This window comes from Marmota flaviventris, chromosome 9 (assembly GCF_047511675.1).
Source record: "Marmota flaviventris isolate mMarFla1 chromosome 9, mMarFla1.hap1, whole genome shotgun sequence".
Lineage (NCBI taxonomy): Eukaryota > Metazoa > Chordata > Mammalia > Rodentia > Sciuridae > Marmota > Marmota flaviventris.
Genome location: NC_092506.1, coordinates 14,511,085 through 14,531,889, shown reverse-complemented (window position 1 = coordinate 14,531,889; position 20,805 = coordinate 14,511,085). Strand labels below are relative to the sequence as shown.

The 20,805-nt window shown below is 39.1% G+C and overlaps 1 protein-coding gene across 12 annotated transcripts in view; it reads left to right on the top strand.

The window, feature by feature from the left end:
- The window catches only part of Ctnnd1 (catenin delta 1), a 51,144-nt gene extending 36,451 nt beyond the window's left edge, over positions 1-14,693 (top strand). For 7 of the 12 annotated variants that reach the window (XM_071616146.1, XM_071616138.1, XM_071616136.1 and 4 more), the window contains 14 exons: positions 179-642; positions 1,698-1,881; positions 2,688-2,805; positions 3,201-3,354; positions 3,767-3,784; positions 4,235-4,303; positions 5,087-5,214; positions 5,307-5,457; positions 6,722-6,914; positions 7,339-7,453; positions 8,086-8,173; positions 10,803-10,865; positions 11,650-11,753; positions 12,165-12,533. In XM_071616146.1, the coding sequence (XP_071472247.1) occupies positions 179-642; positions 1,698-1,881; positions 2,688-2,805; positions 3,201-3,354; positions 3,767-3,784; positions 4,235-4,303; positions 5,087-5,214; positions 5,307-5,457; positions 6,722-6,914; positions 7,339-7,453; positions 8,086-8,173; positions 10,803-10,865; positions 11,650-11,753; positions 12,165-12,329 (2,014 nt within the window). In that variant the 3' untranslated portion in view covers positions 12,330-12,533. The other 5 variants (XM_071616145.1, XM_071616144.1, XM_034637023.2 and 2 more) reach the window with 5 other exon arrangements.
- The last annotated feature ends 6,112 nt before the right edge of the window (positions 14,694-20,805 follow it).

Genomic DNA, 20,805 nt, shown 5'->3' with positions numbered 1-20,805 from the left:
CCTTTGAAATTATTAAAATTGATTAGCATATTATTAATGCAGAGGAGATATATGATCTGTGTATCAGTGCTGGGGATAATCCTGCCTTAATGTTGGGGGTTTATAGGAGTGTCCAGTAAGCTAGGCTTAACTACTTGATGTATTTCTCTTTTCTGTTGGTTTTTCCAAAAATCTGCAGGAGTTATGAAGACATGATTGGCGAGGAGGTGCCAGCAGATCAGTACTATTGGGCTCCTTTGGCCCAGCATGAGCGGGGAAGTTTAGCAAGCTTGGATAGCCTTCGCAAGGGAGGCCCCCCACCTCCCAATTGGAGACAGCCTGAGCTGCCAGAGGTTATCGCCATGCTGGGATTCCGCTTGGATGCTGTCAAGTCTAATGCAGCTGCATACTTGCAACACTTATGCTACCGCAATGACAAGGTGAAGACTGATGTGCGGAAGCTCAAGGGCATCCCAGTGCTGGTGGGATTATTAGACCACCCCAAAAAGGAAGTGCACCTTGGAGCATGTGGAGCTCTCAAGAATATCTCTTTTGGACGTGACCAAGATAATAAGATTGCCATAAAAAATTGTGATGGTGTTCCTGCCCTTGTGCGATTGCTCCGAAAGGCTCGTGATATGGATCTTACTGAAGTCATTACTGGTAAGTTCTAGGCCCCAGGAAGTGCTAAGTTTGGGTGACTCTTACCCCAGAGAAGTTGAGAGTTAGAGGGGTTTCCAGTCCTTTAACTTTTGATTATAGATTATCTCTAATCAACTACGGTCACAAAGAAGATTGTCTTCCAAACATGGAAGCTCGATGTCAGTTTCCAGTTTTCCCCAATTGTGTAATTTAAGTGTATGCCTGTCTTGACTCACATGCTAGGCCCATCTAGACATTTGAGCTGTGATCCTTGCTTTATTTAGAACAGTGGTTTTTCAGATTCTGAGCTGTGATCTGATAGTGTGAATTGAACACAATTTTGTGGGTCACAATCACCATTCCAAGCAAAAGAAAAGAAAAAAAAAATGCCTAGTGTGGTGATGCATGCCTCTATTTCCAGTGACTCAGGAGGCTGAGGCAGAAGGATTGCAAGTTCAAGACCAACCTGAGCAACTTAGTGAGTCCCTAAGCAGTTTAGTGAGACCTTGTCTTATAATAAAAAGGGCTGGAGATATTGCTTAGTAGTTGAGTGCCCCTGGGTTCAATCCCGCATATCAAAAAAATAAAGGAGAATGTATAGACCATTGGTTCTTAGTTGGAGGAAATTCTCCCCTCTCTTCCCTGAAGACATTTGCAATGTTGGAGACATTTTTGCTTGTTTTAACTGCAGTGTGGATAGAGAGTGCTATTGGCATCCAGTGAGTAAAGGCCAGGAGTGGTAAACATCCAGCAGTAGACAGGACAGCTTCCTACAACTAAGAATTATGTGACCCCAAATGATAGTGGAGTCGAGGTAGAAGAGATCAGTTTAGGTGGATCGGTGAGCATTAGTTATAGGCAGTACTATTTTTATGGAACTTTACTTCATGATCTGTATGTTTGTAAAAATATAAAATTTATTTCTTACCACGGGTTAAACACAAAAGCTTGAATATCAATGCAAGATACTTGTTCATTAAGGAAGACCAAGAAGTCGAGCAATAGGGGATTCTCTTGACATTCTTCAAACATGATCTTGGGTGTTGGAGAGCTATCTTATGAATTGTCTCTGTCAGGAACCCTGTGGAATCTCTCATCCCATGACTCAATCAAAATGGAGATTGTGGACCATGCACTGCACGCCTTGACAGATGAAGTGATCATTCCTCATTCTGGTTGGGAGAGGGAACCTAATGAAGATTGTAAGCCACGCCATATTGAGTGGGAGTCGGTGCTCACCAACACAGCTGGCTGCCTTAGGTAATAGTAGGGGCTTTGAGAATATAAAATTGAAATTTTGAGGATTGATATAATTTCTTTAAAAAGAAAAGTTAAGATTTTTTTTTTTTTTTTTTGTACTAGTGTTTGAACCCTGGGGTGCTCTACCACTTAGCTACATTCCCAGCCTATTTTATTTTGAGACAGAGTCTCACTAAGTTGCTGAGGCTGGTCTCGAGTTTGTGATCCTTGTGCCTCAGTCTCCTGGGTAACTGGAATTACAGATGTGCACCACCTGCTTGGCAAAAGTTAAAATTCTTTCATCTGCTATTCAGCCTCTACTATCTTTTTATTGTATACTGCAACTCCAACTGTTTTACCTTTATTGCTACTCACTTATATTCCACATACCTGCTGTTGGTTTGTTTGTTTTCCCTTAAACATCTCTTTTATGCCTCTTTGACTCTGTTCATCTAACTTGGTAAACACGTATGCAGAACCTACAATGTGTAGGTAATCATCTAGTTCTGGGCTTTGTGTGTCTGTATCTCTGCCCTTAGTTTTCTATATTTCAAATCAGACACTCTGCTCTGTGGTATATTTGTACTTCCATTCAAGAAGTATCTATTCTATCTTGAATTATTAACCCATACCCCACATGGTGATAAAGGTTCAGAAAGCAGAGACTGTCAATGAACTTTCTCTTAACTGCTATGCCTTGCTTATAATAGATATTCACTACTTCCTATAGTGAGTAAAAAGGGTTTTGAGGAAGCTTTGTTGTGGGATAGTCAATGGGGGGATTTCTGAATTTGAGTCATTTAAAGTATTTTCTGGTTTCCCTTCAGGAATGTAAGCTCAGAGAGAAGTGAAGCTCGTAGGAAGCTTCGGGAATGTGATGGCTTAGTTGATGCCCTTATTTTCATCGTTCAGGCTGAGATTGGGCAGAAGGATTCAGATAGCAAGGTAAATTAATTCCATTCATTGCATCTACAAAGTACTTGTAGTGTAAACCTACCCACTCGTGCTTTCCATTACATAAAATGCCTATCCCAGCACCTTCTTCCTAAAGAAGGAGTGTTCAACTTAGGAATTTTTTTTTTTTTTAATTTCCTCACATGTATATGAAAGCTGCCTAGTGGTCTTCTAAGATTATTCATTTTCCAAGTAGGAAAGTCAGTGATCCAGTTTGGGGGTTGGCTAAAGCCACTAAATTCAAGGAGTTTGAGAAGACTGGAATACTGAGAAATGATGGATTGTATTATAATTTGAGGGTTGATATTTTAATACCTAAATCATGGGAAGTTGCTGCAAAATCACCATAGGTATTTACTTCTCTCATTAAATCTTGTGTCCCTAAGCTTGTGGAAAACTGCGTGTGCCTCCTTCGGAACTTATCCTATCAAGTTCACCGGGAGATCCCACAGGCAGAGCGTTATCAAGAGGCACCTCCCAGTGTTGCCAACAATACTGGGCCACATGCTGCCAGTTGCTTTGGGGCCAAGAAGGGCAAAGGTGAGTCTTAGTTCCTCATTCTTTGCTCTTTAATGTGGGACAGGGAGAGGAAGGAACACTTAGCTTTAGATACAGAATATTTGCAAAGAGTCTGGGAATCTGTCTGGTCAAGACTGTCTTGTTGCTCTGCTGCTGCTTTCCCTGAGCTGTGTGCTTTTATTGTGGTGGTGGTGGAGGTAGTGATGGTGGTGGTGGTGGTGGTGGTGGTGGTGGTATTGCTGTGAATGACTGAGGCACTGAGAACTCAACTAATCTGGGGCCTTCTTTCCCATTCCTCCTTTCTGTTTCCTGTGTTTTTCTTTACTTCTCTGTGCTTTCTTGCTTATTTGACCATGCTTTTGTTGACATCTTTCTCCTGCATTTTCTTCCTTTATCTCTCCTCTGCTTTACACCTTGGGTGACGCATTGGAAGATGAATGGTTCTCCAGAGGTGAGTTGAATCTTTTAAGGAGCTTGACAACTTCTAATTTGCATGTTTTGGTTTTAGCTTCCCTAGTATTTCCTTGCCTAACCCTTCCCTGTGGATGCATGTAGGAAAATTGAGTTGAGGAAAGCCATTGAAACAAGTTCAGCTCTTCTGAGCTCGTGGATCGTGGCATGCTGTTTCTGGGCAGCAGTCCTTTTTATCAAAACTCAGATCAATAGTGACAAGAGTGGTTATCCTTGTTTTATCTATCTGCTACCTGTTTTCTGTCCTTGTTTCTGCATAGCCCCCTGCTGGGACAAGTTGGGCGGGCTTCCCTTCTTTTGCTCCTTTTGATGCATCTCTGATCCAAAGATTCTGACTGAAGAATGAAAAATGTGCCAGGTGAAATTTTCCTTTTTAAAATTCTTTACCCCTATTCTCTCCCTGCCCCATACCCTTTTCCTATTTCTACAGGGAAAAAACCCACAGAGGATCCAGCAAATGATACAGTGGACTTCCCTAAAAGAACAAGTCCTGCTCGAGGTAAGTTATTTTTTTTTTTCTTCTCAGTCGCCAAAGATCTTATCAACATAGCCCACAGATAGGGTATTTGGTAACCTAATAGTAGACTTTATGCAACATATGTACGGTTCTCTCTTCTCTGACTTGGGGATTTGAAGTGACAGTGAAAATATTGGTGAAATCTATAGTATTGTAGAAGTAATTCACAAAGGCCTGTTTTGTTAAGACAGTGCTTCAGGTTATTCAAGGATAGGATAAAGTTCTGATGGTAGGCTATAGCAGAAACTTAGCTACCCTAAGTGGTCACTACAGTTTTGGAGGCTTAAACTTTATTCTTAGAAGAATCCTGTTTATCATAGTTTGCATCTTTGGACTCATTGTATTGATGACTATAAGGTTTACAGCTCTCCATGGATATAAAAATGACTGGGTTAAATTAGAAATAATTCATTGGAGATGAGAAATCTTGAATCTTGATTGCTATCAATGAACTAAATGAATCTTCTGAGAGCTCATGGTAGAACCAAGGCCAAAGTAAGCTGTGGGGGAGAAGAGTCAAAGAGTAAGGAGAGAAAGGAGTTGAACATGATGAGTTGATATATCTTTTGCTTCAAATCTTGGTACCCAAAGAGGGGGTAAAGAAAAGAATCAAGTCTCTGAGTTGGCTGTTGACTAGGTAAGGGAATTCAGGGAGAGTAATGGTAAATACATCTATCTAGAGTACTAAGGCTGGATTCCTGCCACCAGAGCCTGGTTTGTAGGTATTGATTAGTATCCTCTGCCTTCTTGCTCTTTCTTGTACAGGCTATGAGCTCTTATTTCAGCCAGAGGTGGTTCGGATATATATCTCACTCCTTAAGGAGAGTAAAACTCCTGCTATCCTAGAAGCCTCTGCTGGAGCCATCCAGAACTTGTGTGCTGGGCGCTGGACGGTGAGTATGTTTTACAAAATGGATTTGGAAATGGGAAGATTTATATAGCTAGTTTGTTATTTATAATCTGTTGTCTTCCATGTGCTGCCTAGTATGGTCGATACATCCGCTCTGCTCTGCGTCAAGAGAAGGCTCTCTCTGCCATAGCTGACCTCCTGACCAATGAACATGAGCGGGTGGTGAAAGCTGCATCTGGAGCATTAAGAAATCTGGCTGTGGATGCACGCAATAAGGAGTTAATCGGTAAGGAGTTGAATGCCGCTGTTGCCTCAGCATCTAGCACAGTGCCTGTAGGTGCTGGTAATGTAATTTACAGGGAAATGGATGGCATTAGAGCAGATTATGCTAAGTGAAGCTAGCCAATCCCTAAAAAACAAATGCCAAATGTCTTCTTTGATATAAGGAGAGTAACTAAGAACAGAGTAGGGTCGAAGAACATGAGAAGAAGATTAACATTAAACAGGGATGAGAGGTGGGAGGGGAAGGGAGAGAGAAGGGAAAAAGCATGGAAACGGAAGGAGACCCTCAGAGTTATACAAAAGTACATACAAGAGGAAGTGAGGGGAAGGGGAAAAATAATACAAGGGGGACAAACGAATGTCAGTAGAGGGGGCAGAGAGAGAAGAGGGGAGGGGAGGGGAGGGGAGGGGTGATAGTAGAGGATAGGAAAGGCAGCAGAATACAACAGACACTAGTATGGCAATATGTAAATCAATGGATGTGTAACTGATGTGATTCTGCAATCTGTATATGGGGTAAAAATGGGAGCTCATAACCCACTTGAATCAAATTGTGAAATATGATATATCAAGAACTATGTAATGTTTTGAACAGCCAACAATAAAAAATTAAAAAAAAAAAAAGAAATCATCTAAGGAAAAGATTCTAGCCCTCAATAGTCTATAAATTTTAGGGTGGGTGAGGGGACATGGTCTAATGGTTCTTAGATAAGAAGTGATGACTCTTCACAAATAGAATGTTAATAGCTGTTATTTATTGAGCACATCCATTTTACTAGGCATTATTAAATACTTCTGTGTTTTCATTTAATCCCCATCACTTTATAGAGATCTGTTTTTTTTAAATAGGATAAGGAAACTGAGGGTATAGAAGTTAAGTAATTTGCTCAGAATTAATATAGCCAGTTAGTGGCAGAGCCTAGGTTGTTGAGTTGTTGAGCTTTTAAATTCATAATGCCTTCATTTCTGTTAAGTTACTACAGTATTGACATTCTATTTCCATTAGAGTATCTGAAAGGACTGGGTAACATATTTGATGTACAATATTCACATTGTTTTAATGCGATTGAAGAATGAGAGAAGGAAGGACAATGAGTTCATGTTATTTCATGTTCTTTGCCCTCTTGATATATAATCCTATAGGATAGTGAATCAAATTCATATGGTCAGTATCTCCACTTGATCTGATCAATATAAAATGTAGTGTAAGGCTCCTTATGGCCTAACTCTGCCTTTTCTCCCTGCTTTTTTTCCTTCTGCTGTTTTAGGTAAACATGCTATTCCTAACTTGGTAAAAAATCTGCCTGGAGGGCAACAGAGCTCCTCTTGGAATTTTTCTGAGGACACTGTGGTCTCTCTTTTGAACACCATCAATGAAGTTATTGCTGAGAACTTAGAGGCTGCCAAAAAGCTTCGAGAGACGCAGGGTATTGAGAAGCTAGTGTTGATCAACAAATCAGGGTAAGCTTACACTTAAAACCACAGCTAGAAGTATGAAAGGGAGGTTGCTAGGAAGGAGCTTTTCTTTTTTTTTTTTTTGCAGTGCTAGGGATTGAACCCTGGGTCTTGTACATGCCAGTCAGACATTCTTTTCACTGAACCACATTCCTAGTCCCCACTCTTGCTTTCTGAAATTATTCCTCTTCCTTACGTGTGAAATGTGAAAAGACATTATTCTTTTTCTGTCTTAATATTGATCCATAAATTGATAATAGACACTTATGTCAGACAGTATTGTATTTTACTCTTTGGGACAGAATATAGGTTTTGGAAAATTTGATTTCACCCTTTTTGGCATTTATATTCTTACGTTGTTACCAGAAAATATATGTCCTAAGCTTCTTTCCTGGTCTTACATCCAAATTTAATATGGTGTTACTTTAAGGAATCGCTCAGAAAAAGAAGTTCGAGCAGCAGCACTTGTATTACAGACAATCTGGGGATATAAGGAACTGAGGAAGCCCCTGGAAAAAGAAGGTTGGAAGAAATCAGACTTTCAGGTATAGTAACTCTCAAGACCAAAACATTTTTTTTTTCTTCTATTTCATCATCACACTAAGTCTATTTTTGACCCAAGTCTCTAATTAGTAGACCTTATTTGCTTTACTTCTCAAGAGCGGTATTTATAGCTCATTTGCTGCTGAAATAGCTCTGGTCTCCCTCAGTGTCATAACGTGGAGTAAGTAAGTGCTGGTGGTGATGAAGGGTGATGATGGCCTTGGCGACTTCTCCAAATCTCCCCTGACCCTTTGAGCAAGTTTACCATTTTTTGAGACTGTTTCCTTCTGATACTCATACTAGAGTATTTGGAACTTTTAAAATTTCTGTTCAGGAACACAAATAGAAGCCTATTGTTTCACTATGTTGGGTATTTATTCAATCCTTAAGCGTTACCTTTTCTTAAGAGTTGGAAGTAGGAATGTAGAAGATTAAATCTTTTGTGGGATAAAATGTGCCTTAGGGGCTGGGGCCTATGGGTGTGGGGTGGGGTATGGAAAGCTGGGGAGGGAAACCATGTTTAAGGAGAGCCTGTGGAGGAGGTAGGGCGGGGCAGATTGCTTTGTGGGGTGGAGGCAGGCTGGAGAATAAAAAGACATTCTGTTTTATGACTTGGCATTTTGTTTGCCTCCAGGTGAATCTAAACAATGCTTCTAGAAGCCAGAGTAGTCATTCATATGATGATAGCACTCTCCCTCTCATTGACCGGAACCAAAAATCAGGTATAGTACCCATGGGGTAAACTCATCTTCTTTTAGCCACTTCTGTTATTCTTTATGGGCTTATTAACTAAGAAATAGGATATATATTTATTTCTGAATTAGTCTTTTGTGGGAGGGGAATAATGCTTTGCTCCAGAATTGTAATGCACAAGCTGGCAGATCTGAGCTTTAGGAATCAAACGTGCAATTTGCCTGAGTGTGATTTCTTCTATTTTTGCTTGTGAACTTAAAATCACTGGAAAGTGAACCCTAGGTCCTTTGTTTATTTTATTTCCCTTTAAATTTCTATATAATGTCAAGTAATGCATGTTTACTGTTGGAAAGTTATAAAATACAGATGTCCAGAAAAAATAATAGAAAATCAGTTATTTCTACTACCCAGAGAAAATAGCAATTATTATTTTGGGTTATAACTTTTTAAAATCTTTTGCCATGTGAACAAACACGTTCTTCTGAAGAGATGAATTGTATATTTTGTTTTACCCTTATTATCTTAATGACTCTTGGCTTTAGCCTCCATGAGTGGTTCTTGAATTGTTCTCTGAAAGTCTGGAGGCTGTTGAACATTTGCTTTGATGGCATAGAAGCAGTGGTGCATATTGTTGGTGGCTTAGGGCAGTGATATCACACTGAATGAGTTGTAGACCCCATTACCACATACTTATATTTTAAAAAAAGAACCATCTGAATGATATAAATTAAAATGTCAGTAATCTTTATGCTCTCAGTATACCCCTTAGGATATTTTGGTTGTGATATTGAAATACCATTTGGCTTTGTAGTAAACCATAGTACATGACTTTAGTCATATATTGTTGTTAATGGCTTTTCAACTAAAGAATCAAGAGGGAAAAGCTGGTTTAGTGGCACATGCCTGGGATCCCAGGTACTTGGGAGGCTGAGGCAGGAGCATTCCAAGTTTGAGACCAGCCTTGGCAACTTAGATCTTGCCTTAAAAAGATTAAAAAGGGCTGGAATGAAGCTCAGTGTGGAGTAACCCTGGGTTAGAAACCCAGTACTGCGGTGGTGCGAGGGATCAAGAGGGGAAATACAAGATTTCCTATTTGAATATACATAATGTCTTCTATGAAAGTGACCACTGAATGAAGGTTCAAGGTAGAAGAAGAAGGAAAGGCTGAGGGGGAAAGGCCATCTTTACATAAGAATGTACTTAGTGGAGCTATAAAATATAATGGTATGTTTCTACCCTTGAATACACATCTTTTAAATATTCTGTGCTGATGAAATAGTGTATATACAAAGCATTTCTGCTGCAAAGAATGAAATTCAATCCCTGCAAACACAAAAAAAGACATTTGTCTTGAGGCAAAGCAGTTGTACTGTTGTTGGAGTTACTAGTTGGACTAGCTACTTTTTTATGGAACACCGTTTTACTTGAAATAATTGGCCAACAAATTGTAATTAGACATAGATATTTGGCACACATTTCTTTAAAATGGAATGCAGTGACCTTGTCATTTAACTGACAGTATTTGGTGCCTGAACTTTGAAGATTATAACTCTGAAAAACATGTATCGGTCTCTGTGAGCCTGGTAATTTCCCAATACTTTTCTACTAATATCTTTGGTGATATTAAGGAATGTGCCTTTCAGTCTGTCTATCCAAAGATAGGATAGATAGAGAGATATAGATGTATAAATAGTATTAATATTTGGAACATTTATGAAGGTCTGTGAACTTGTATTTTGCAAGGAACTGGCGCCATGATGCTTTAAAATCATGCATGGGTAATTGATACATTCCAAGTACATGACAGGCCAATAATTTTAGTTTAATAGAATATGAAGGGATTGTTAGTTTGATTTCATATTCCACATTACTTTAAGAAACTACTACTTACTGAATATTCATACACTATCAAGGAAAAATGTTCACAGTTATCTAAAAAGACTATTAAAGTTTTCCTTCCTTTCTTGACTTCTTATCTATGTGAGGCTAGATTTTCTTCAATAAACCTTAACCAGAGTAACTACATAACAGATTGAATGTAGAAAAAGATATGAGAATCCAGTTCCCTTTTATTAAGCCAAACTTTGAAGAGATACACAAAAGTAAAACAATGATTTTTTTTTTTAATTAAAAATATTTGTAGGTGTGTGTAGTAGTGCATTCCTATAATCCCAGCCTCTGGGGAGACTGAAGCAGGAGGTTCCCAATTTCAAGGACAGCTTAAGTAATTTAGAGACACCCTTTTAAAATAAAAAAGGACTAGAGGCAAAGCTCAGTGGCAGAGCATTTGCCTAGCATGTGTTAGTCCCTGGGTATGGTCCCCAGTACTGTGGGGGGGGGGGTAACATGTAGTGACTCATTTTTTCAAATGAAATAGACATTTTAAAAATTCTCAGTACCATAAATATTCATATACATAACCCACACCAATGAAAATTCTTTGGATCCTCATAATGTTTTAGGACTCAATTTTTTTAAGACTACAAAAGAGAGACCTTAAGACCAAGTAATTTAAAAAACTGCTAGCTTAGATTGAATTGTGTCTTATATTTAAAGTCTGTTGGAAAGGAAGAAGGATAGACCAAGAGAGTAATTTATGATATATGTAGATTTTGAAGAGTTGGTTTTTGACCTGGATAACTTTCTGACTCCATGTAGATAAGAAACCTGATCGGGAAGAAATTCAAATGAGCAATATGGGATCAAACACAAAATTACTAGGTAGGTGGTTAATTCCTGCCTAAGGTTGTGGAGTATTTCACTGGGATGAGGAGAGATGTCCAGCTTGTAGTGTTTTCTTACACCCTCACCATTTATCATCCTATAAAAACATTGGCTGATTGTTTCTGTTTCCATTTGGAAGGATATGAGGACATTTAGTAAAACTTTATCCATCTACTTTTTCCACATTCCACTTACTCAGAAGTTTTCAGAAAATCTTTGTATGGTTCCCTGGTTACTACAGAATCAAGTTTGTATCCCTTGACTTAGTTAGACTCCAGTCTCTGAGGTCGCTGTCTTCTCTCCATGCACTCTCTTCCAACCTACCTGGTCTACTTTACTGCTCTATCTTTTCATTCTTTTTTTTCCTCCATATTTTGCTGATGTCATACCTAATTCAGGATTGCCCTTCCCATTTGCTTTTCTAAATTCTCTTCATCCTCAAAGACTTAACTTAAGCTCTGTTCTCTTGTCTGTCAGGTCTTTTCTTTTACAGTGTACGCCACTCTTTTTCCTCTTAATTTCAGTACTCTTGTCTAGACAGATTTCTTTAGTTTAGCCTTATTATCATTTGTCATACTCTGGGTATTTCATATATATATATATTAACTTCCCCATTATATTCAAGTTCCTTTTAAGTCTAGGACCATCAGAGTTTAACGTGTTTCAGAATCATTTGGCACAGGACATTTCCTAATAGGGCTGCCTAATTCACACTTTCCTGTTTGATATATATTGCATATCTAGAGGGGAATATCATGTTTCTGTGTACTTTTTTCACTAGATAACAACTATTCCACACTGAATGAGAGAGGGGACCACAACAGAACACTGGATCGATCTGGGGATCTGGGAGATATGGAGCCATTGAAGGGAACACCCTTGATGGTAAATCCTCTGTTTACTGTTGTCTGTCTAAGGCTAATTCTGTTTTGAAGCTTGAACATTTCATGAAATAGAAAAAAAAAAGTACAAAGAAAATTAGCATCTTTTTTGGGTAGGAGTTTCAAGGAAAAAATAGGGGTTTTGACTCATCTTGGGATTCCTTGGGCCATTGTTGTGCATTGGTTGAGTTTGGGGAAGAAAGTCTATAAAGGTGGTACTGATGACTACTAATACTAACTGATCTGTTCTCACACATCACCCTTTCTGTACCTGCCTGTTATGAATGTTTTGTCCTTCTTTTACTATTACCTTGTTTGTTTGAATTTACACATTTTGGAATATTCTTTAGGTCTGGCACACTCTCATGAAGTTTTTATCTTTACTCTCATACTAACAAATTGCATGTGTTCACAGCAGGACGAGGGGCAGGAATCTCTGGAGGAAGAGTTGGATGAGTTGGTTTTGGATGATAAGGGGGACCAAGTGTCTTACCCCACCATGGTATGTCCTCCAGTCATCCCCAAGATTGTCCTTGAGGAAGGAGGTTCCTGTGTGCCAGCAGTTTGCCAATCTTGCTGATGTGATCAGGCAGAGACTCTGGTCTCAGCTATGTGGTGCCTGGGGACTTCTGCTTTTGTGATTATTACCTCCTAAGAGCCTGGGATGTGCAGATGGTGATCTGATTCTCCATTTTGTGCTGCTTTCCTTCTTCCAGACTTGCTCGATTGTCTTTTTTCAGGTTTTCTTATTTCCAACCCTATTAACATCTTTTTCTTTTTTTCCCCACAGCAGAAGATTTAGCACCACTATCTCTACTCCACCTGGGCTTATAATATATGTACTTTTATTTTTTGGTGGTGAAATGGACTGATGATTTTTCCCTCTCTTCGCTGGACTATTGTGCCAACTGCCAGGCTGCCTCCTGCCCTTGTAGCCCAAAGCAGCTGCCTTCATTCCATCAACTCAACTTCTTCCAGTGAAATTTAATTGTCTCACCCCACCCCCTCAATCCCTCCTGTTTCTCCCAAGAAACCTGACTCAGTTATTTGCATATCTTGAGAATGCTGCAGATTAGCTCTTTTTGCCAGCTCTCCCTGGAACTCTTGGCCTTGTATGTAGGGAGGGAGAGAGTGGGAATCTTCACTGGAAGCCATGGGAAGAATTGGAAGTTAACATTCTGTATATGTAATGTCCAGCATCCTGCTATACTGATGATTCTTAATCAAGATTATTTTTCCTGGTGGGCAAGGGACTTTTTAATTTTCTTTTGGAGAATGGGAAGCACGAGCTCTTCTCTTATTCCAGTGGCTATTTATGAAGCAAAGAAGGCTGGCAGCAGTGGTACATTCCACTTGGCAGGGGCCCTCGATTAAGTGAAGGCCTTCTAAAACTGGGATTGAGAGTCCTTCTCTCCTCACCTCCGAGGTAGGGGCCATCAAGGACCTACCGACTCCATCTCTTCTGTAAGCCTCATGCCAACCCTGGGCTGCTGCTGCCCCTTACTGAGGCTGTCCTTAACCTCCTCTCCCACCCTGTGATAAGTCTGCTGACTTGTCCTGGCCATTTGCAAGAAGCTGTATAAAGAGGAGAATGTCAAGGAAGACTTTCTGGTTGAGAAGGAGCAGAAAGATGTCTTATGAAAAGAAGAGGAACCTCTAGGAGGAGCTAGAAGGAATGTACATGAGGTGGTTAGTCTGAAACTGGCAGGAAGCTTCAAATCTGGCTTCCCCCAACCCCTACCCCATTTCTCCTATTCCTACCCTATAGGCCTGTCCTCCCCTGCCTCCTATCTGGATTGGTTGGCCAACTGTAGGACTTGATGTACATAACTCCTGTCCCCTTTACCCTTATAAGGTGAGGATTGCCCCTGGCTTTGCCTCTTCTTTGTGCCTTTGGCCTGGGGTACATCTCCTCCTTCCCTTTCATGTGCCTTTCTTTGCCTCTGCAGTCTCATTTCTCATGATTTTGCAAGTTCTATTTTGTTGCTTTCTTACCCACTATTAGCCCTCAATAGCAGAAAGAAGAGGAGAGGTGACCTAGAGAGCCTCAAGATTCTGGGGATTGGCGTAGCCTCTGATTTTAGCCACAGCAGGTTTTTGCTCAGTAGCATGTAATTGGGATTTTGTAAAAATCTCATCTTGATGGATCTCAAAGCAAGATTGGTAGGGGTGAGTGGTGCGACTCTTACTCCTTAGTTGTCCAGGATATACCATAATCTCTGAAGGGATTATAGTGAAAACAAGGTTTCTCCCTAATTCTCCCTTCCCTGCAATATGCCCCTCTCACTTTTAGTGTATATTAGCAGGTTGGGCTAAAGAAATCAGCTGCTACGTGGGTTGATTTTTTTTTTTTTTTTTAAACCCTTTTCCTTATTTGCTTTCTACTTTCCTTAATCTAAAAACTCTGTTCAATGCAACTGGAATTCTTATTCCCTCTCTTCCCCTTCCCTTATATATTGAGGCTATGGGGTAGGAGAAAAGTGCACAACCCACCAACCCCTTTCCCTATGCATTAAAATTCCTTATTTACCTTCCTTCCTCCTATTTCTTCCCACTCTCATCCACCTTTTCTGAAAAAAAGGAACCTTTTGTTCTCTGTGACCCTCAGAGCACACTGCACAGGGGAATTTCCCCATCCAGACCTGGCTCCACTCTTGGTTTCTCTTGTCCTCCTCTGCTCTTCCTGGTGCTCTTTTTTCTCGGTGGGGTGTGGGTAATAGAATAGCCATGGGCTTTTGGGGACCTTTTAACTATATATTTTTTTCTCTTTCATTTATAAAAACACTAAACATTCAATTCCAGACAACCAAAAATCCCACCTTCCCACCGAAACTACTAAGGGGCAAATGTCTTCTGCTCCATACCTTTTTCTTTTTCTTTCTCTCTGTTAATGCTTTTAAAAACAAATGAATTTTTTATATGAATAAAGTTTTTAAAGTGTGTATGTGGGAGGTCTGTGTCATTTCTTCACTTCGAGCTGCATTTCTTCCCTCCTTTCCATCTTGGCTATTTTCTTAAGTATCCGTGTTCTTTTTCTTTACAGAGCAACCAGAAGGAGGTTATACCAAGATGAATTTATTTTGAGCTTAGTTCCAACTCTTACCAAGAACATTCTTTTTAATTACATGTGAAGCAATTTTTTTTCCTTTAAAGATTCTTAAAAATTCAATGTGGCTGAAGTAGAGCATGGGGAGCATATTGTTGATTTAGGAAACTGAAGTATAAAGAGTTAATAGCTTCCTTGGTCACTGGGATTCTGGCGCATTATTTAACAAAACTAACATTGAATAAAGCCACCTGCAGTACATGGCCCTCTTGAGCATATCATTTTGAGTAGATTAGAAGCTAGCAACCCCAACTACCATCCTAGTAAATACGAAAATATAGATTTAAAAGGCGCACATATGTAGGTACTGATCACTGGCCCATTATTTTGCTTCTCAGGCTATATGTAGCAGACTGGGCTAGTTGTTTAACATAACATCCTACCCCAAATCAGGTGTCCTACCAAATAATGTTGTTTGGGGTAGCAGATACTTGTTGGATTACCAGGGATTTTTACTTAACTGCATGTAGATGACAAGGATTAAGATCTATGGGAAGAGACTTTATTTTTCTGAAGACTTTATGTCCTGTCATATAACTTAAAAATATCAAGAGAATTTATGTAAAATGCTTTCTGTATGCCCAAATTTTTAGATTAAAATTATATAGCTGGCTCCTGAGATGGTCCTGTCTCATTTTGTTGGGTGTAAAAACTGTTGGGCTAGTGAGACCAGGAAATCTCAGCACTGTAGTGTATCTATTAAGTCTAGATGGTTGTCTGACAACTCTAATTTTGACTTGAAGGATAAAGCACAAAGCCAAAATGCTATTAGAATTTGCTTTCCAAAGAAGTTTTTTTTATCTATGTAGAAAAATCTGGCTACTGGTCAATAGCCGTATTTCCCTGATTCATTCTTTATTATTCACCAGCACTGAACTCAATACAAACCTTACTCTGGGATTGGTCCATTTGTTTTATCTCATTCAGTAAATACTATGCTAAACATTGTAGAGGTTAAATTCAGATTAGAGAATAAAACAAATGGGTCCTTTCTCATAGATTATAATCCATGAGAACCCTATATAGCTAAGACCTATTATCTATCTATTTATTTATTTTTTAAAAGCCCTTATCTAAAATGGGTTGTTAATAGAATGATCTGAAAGCCCTATAAATTCTAAGTTTCTTGACAGTAATGCTTTTGAAGCCTCTTGGTATCTCTTAAACCAACTTTAGGAACCTTTGGATTTTGTCAAGATTTGCCAACGTATTTTCAGATCCTTTAAAGCCTAAGAATTGTTCTAGAAGTGGTTAACAATTATGGTTAACACTTTCTGTTTTTTTGTTTTTTTTAAAGATGTTTGTGAGATAGCTACCTCTAATGAGTATTACTGTGGCATACTTTCTGACAGCTCAAAGCTGTGAACTCCCTTGGTCATGTGTTCTTTCTTGCTAAATTAAGGTGTTTTGCTGTGAGCTGTAAACATCTAACCTGGGAAGAACTTAAGACCAGTCTTTCTATCATTCTTTCTCATTTTGTAAAGGTTCTCGGTACTTTCATAGAGTTACAGATAACTGGTCCTAGCTTTTATACCTGAGCAAGTACATAAGAATCACGAGGGCTATTTATGGAAAATGCAGATTCCAGGGGCTGGGTATAGCTCAGTGTTAAGAGTGTTTGCCTTAGTATGCACAAGGCCCTCTGTCTGATCCCCAGCAGCACATCAGATTCCCATGTTCCATTTCAGAAATTGATTCAATAGATGGGACTTGGGAATCTGAAATCTTGGTAAGACACCCAGGTTATTTGGATGTATGTGGTCAGTTAACTGTAACTTTTTTTTTTTTTTTTTGGTGATGTTTTATCAGGGATATTCTACCACTAAGCCACATCCTCAGCCCTTTATATTTTGAGATAAAGTCTTGCTAAGTTTCCCAGGCTGGCCTTGAACTTGTGATCTCCCTGCCTTAGCCTATTGTGCCTGAATTAACTATAATATATATATATTTTTTTTTAGTTGTAGATGGACACAAAATCTTTGTTTATTTATTTATTTTTATGTGGTGCTGAGGATTGAACCCAGTGCTTCACACGTGTAAAACAAGTCTACCACTGAGTCACAACCCCAACCCCTGAATTAACTATAATTTAAGACTCTGATCTAGTCACTGTAAAGCTTCAAAGTGGAGCCCAGAATGATTGGCTCCAATACCCTTGGCAGTAACATTTCATGGTGGATATAGATACTGCAGTGTGATGATAATGACATTGAGAGAATTCATAGAGGAAATAATGTCTATTTCAAAGGAATTGCTTGCATAGTATTTGGGGGTAATAGTGAAAGGCTACTCATGTTGCATCTGGATAGAAGAAATTCCTTATACATGCAAATCATGTCATGTAGGTAATGTCTAGGCTGCTGAGAGGGGAACCCAGCCCAGGATATGCTGCTCCCTAGAATACAGAATTTCCTTAAGTTACTGATGCATCACTTCTCACTATGAAGGTTACTTCAGCTGGGGAATAAGTGGTCTCATTGTCCAAAGACAGAGAGGCCAGGTCTGGAAATTTTAATTAGTCCAGAGAGAATCTACCTCGAGAAAGCACAAAAATTTAAGAAACAGGATATTGCTAGCAGCAAATTTTTTCCATTTAACTTGGACCCCCTGACTTTCTTGTTCTGTGTCACTTAAAGCACCAGTTCTTTAGCTGTTCCAGAAATTTGGGTCAGGCATGGATAGAGAAAAGGCTAGAGGAAGTATGTAAGACAGCAATGAAAATAATAATTTTGAACTGCCTGCATCATTATAACCTACTTATGTTGTTCTTTTACATAGAATGAAATGATCAGGGCCAGCTGTCCATGAATGGATTGAGCCTCAAGATCATGATGCTTGTTGCTATAATTGTAAGAGTTATAAGTGATTTGCAAGCAATTAGGCCCCCCCCCCCCTTTTTTTTGGTGGTGCTAGGGATCAAACCCAGGGCCTTGTGCATGTGAGGCAAGCACTCTACCAACTGAGCTATATCCCTAGCTATATCCCTATCCCTCCCTTTTAAAAACCTGAGTAGATGTCTCCATGTTCATTGTGAAAAAGGACAAGCTCAAGGGCATAAAGGGATTTCTACCTTTTTGTCTTTCCCCAATATCTCTAAATGCTAGTGGACAAATAGTCTGAATGCCACAGACATTTGTGCCTGAGGAAAAGAACAAAAAATATGAAGTATCTGGTCTTGTCCCAGTTGCTTCTTATTCACTCTTTGTCTTAATTCCTTTTTTAGGCATGACATTGGTCTTTTTGTAACTCTTGTCAGAATGAGGGGGCGAAGAAGCCCAGCAAGGTGTTGCATCCTGTAATCCCAGCAATTTAGGAGCACGAGGCAGGAGGATCACAAGTTACAGGGCATCCTCAGCAATTCAGTGAGACCCTCTCTCTCAAAAAAGAAAGGGCTAGGGATTTAGCTCAGTGGTGGAGCACCCCTGAGTTAAACCCTCAGTATTCCCTCCTCCAAAAACCAAAACAACAAAAACAGGAACAGGACGAATGTGGTATGTGTATTTGGAACTAATTCAGGCTTTTGTTTTTGGTGCTATGGTGATTTCAATACCCTGAAAAGCCCTTTAGCAGAAGCAACTAAATGCTTGGTAAATAGATTTGTAAAAAATACCTTTAAACACATTGCTGAGTGGGCACAAAAGTAAGAAACCCAGTTTTCAGAACAAAGCCAAAGCTGGTATCCTAAGAAATAACTACTAAAACCAGTTTTTACTTAGAGTTGTTGCCAAACTCAACAAGCCTTCAGCTTCTACAGAATATGGGAAAGCAGGTTCCCACATAAAGCTGGACATCCTCCTCAATATAAAGGTTAGAAACAGACTCGATAGAACGTGATAGCAAAGATTATTTGTCTTAACTTTGTAGTGAGATAGAAGAAAAAAATACATGGAGTATCTTCCTTGACAATTCCTAACTATAATGTTCCTCTGTGGGTTTTTAGTTCAAAAAATTTAGGCTACCTTTGTGGTCCAGAAACTTCTAAGTGGAAAATTTAAAGTGGTAACAGTTGGCCAGCCTCCAGGTGATTTCCAGAAGCCAGTGTAACTCCTTTAAGGGCTCCAAAGCAATCTCCATAGATAGACTTATAAGGAAAACGAACAACCTTGCTAAAAAATTCCAAAATACACAATGGAATAAGGCAATATGAATGAAAATGAGGACATAGAAGCTAATCCTTAAATAGTTCACATATTGGCACTGTCACAGACCATAACAAAATGCCTTGATTAATGAGCTAAAACAGGTTTGGAAGATTTAAAAGTTCAGCAGATGATGGGGGTGGAGAGGATGAGATAAAAATGAAAATTGAAATAAAGATAGATGGATTAAACAGATGAGACAAATTGAAGGTGTATTAGTGAATTGGAAGTTTTCAAAAAATTGTCCAGAATGCACCCCAGATAAGGAGAAAGACAAGAAGAATAGAAAATATGAATTTGAGGAATGGATGATAGAGTGATAAGATCTAATGTACAATATTTGGAGCTTCAGGAGGAGATAACATTCAAAGCGATAATGGCTCATAAATTTTTCAGATTTGATGAAAGTCACCAAACCTCAAATTGGGGAAGGCCAGTGAATCTCAAGCAAGATAAAAAAGCAACTCATCTAGAGGCATCAAGGTAAGATGCAGAAAAGTTAGAGTTCAGGCAGCTGGAGAGAGTAATACAGGCTATCTGGAGAAAACAGCTGAGGTGGATAACTTCAACAACATTGTAAGTCAGAAAACACTGCAGTAGTGTCTCCATTCATGTTAAGAAAAAAAAAAAAATTAGCAAAACTGCCTATTGCAGGGCTATTAAAAACATTTAAGACAATCACTTTCCACTCACAAAAGAGGAGGAAGGAAAATGATCTCCAATGGTGAATGAGTGCAAGAAGGTATACTGAACAAAGATAGGTAAATATTAGTAAAAGTAAGTCTTAACCTTAAAAACATAAGGTTATTGCTTGCATAAAAGCAGTGTGTAATTTGTTACATATTACTGGACAACAGTGATGTGCAAGTTGAAAGGGTGATGAGAACTCCCTTTTAGTTTCTTATATTCAGGAGGAAAGTAAAGAAACTGATCAAGACTTTTTTTTTGGTAGTCCTAGGGATTAAACCCACTGATCAAGACTTTTGTGAAACTAATGTACATATTAGTTATAATAACCACTAAAAAAACAGACATAGAGCATGTAACTTCTAAAGAAGTAGAGAGAGAAGAAGGCATAGGGAAGGTAGGGAGAATTGGAACTGGTGATTTATCCAGTAGAACAAGCTGAGCTCCCAGGGCTGTGGTCACAGGTGGTGGTGAAGTATCTGCTTCTGAATCACTGTGCTGGGGTTAACTTGTAGCAAGTGAAGGAGATGCATCCAGAAAGGAACAGTGAAGAAAGAGCAAAAATAGACATAAACAGGCCCAAGACAGTTTCCATAAAGGAAAAGTTTATAATTTAAATAAAAGTTTGTTGGCTGCTGTGTGAGTTGGTCAGCCTGGCTTAAAGACAGAAGAGCAGGACAGAATACTTTTACACCTTGCTGACTCATAAATTACAATCATTGAGTGCAAAGTCTGAGTGCATTTTCCATTGAGTGCAAAGCCCTCATTCTAATAGGTCTTTATCCAAAGTAGGGCTAGCCAAAGCTGGAGATTGCCCTTTGATGTGATGGACCTATGCCTTATTTTAGAGACTGCTGGCTTTAGAAGGGGTCAGAGGTATCATTGGATTGTTCAAGCTCATCTCTGCATCATTAGTCATTTCCTCTACTCCAAGAAGAGCTTTCTCAGGAACATTAATTGAAATTTTGGTTTATTGCTGGTACATCACCATGCAATATATTTGCAATAGATATTTCTCTATGATTCACTTAAAGCATATTTACAATGCAAAGCATAGATTTTATATGTGATCGATCAAGATATGCTACCTAATACCTTATTCAAAAGTCTAACGCTTTCATTCT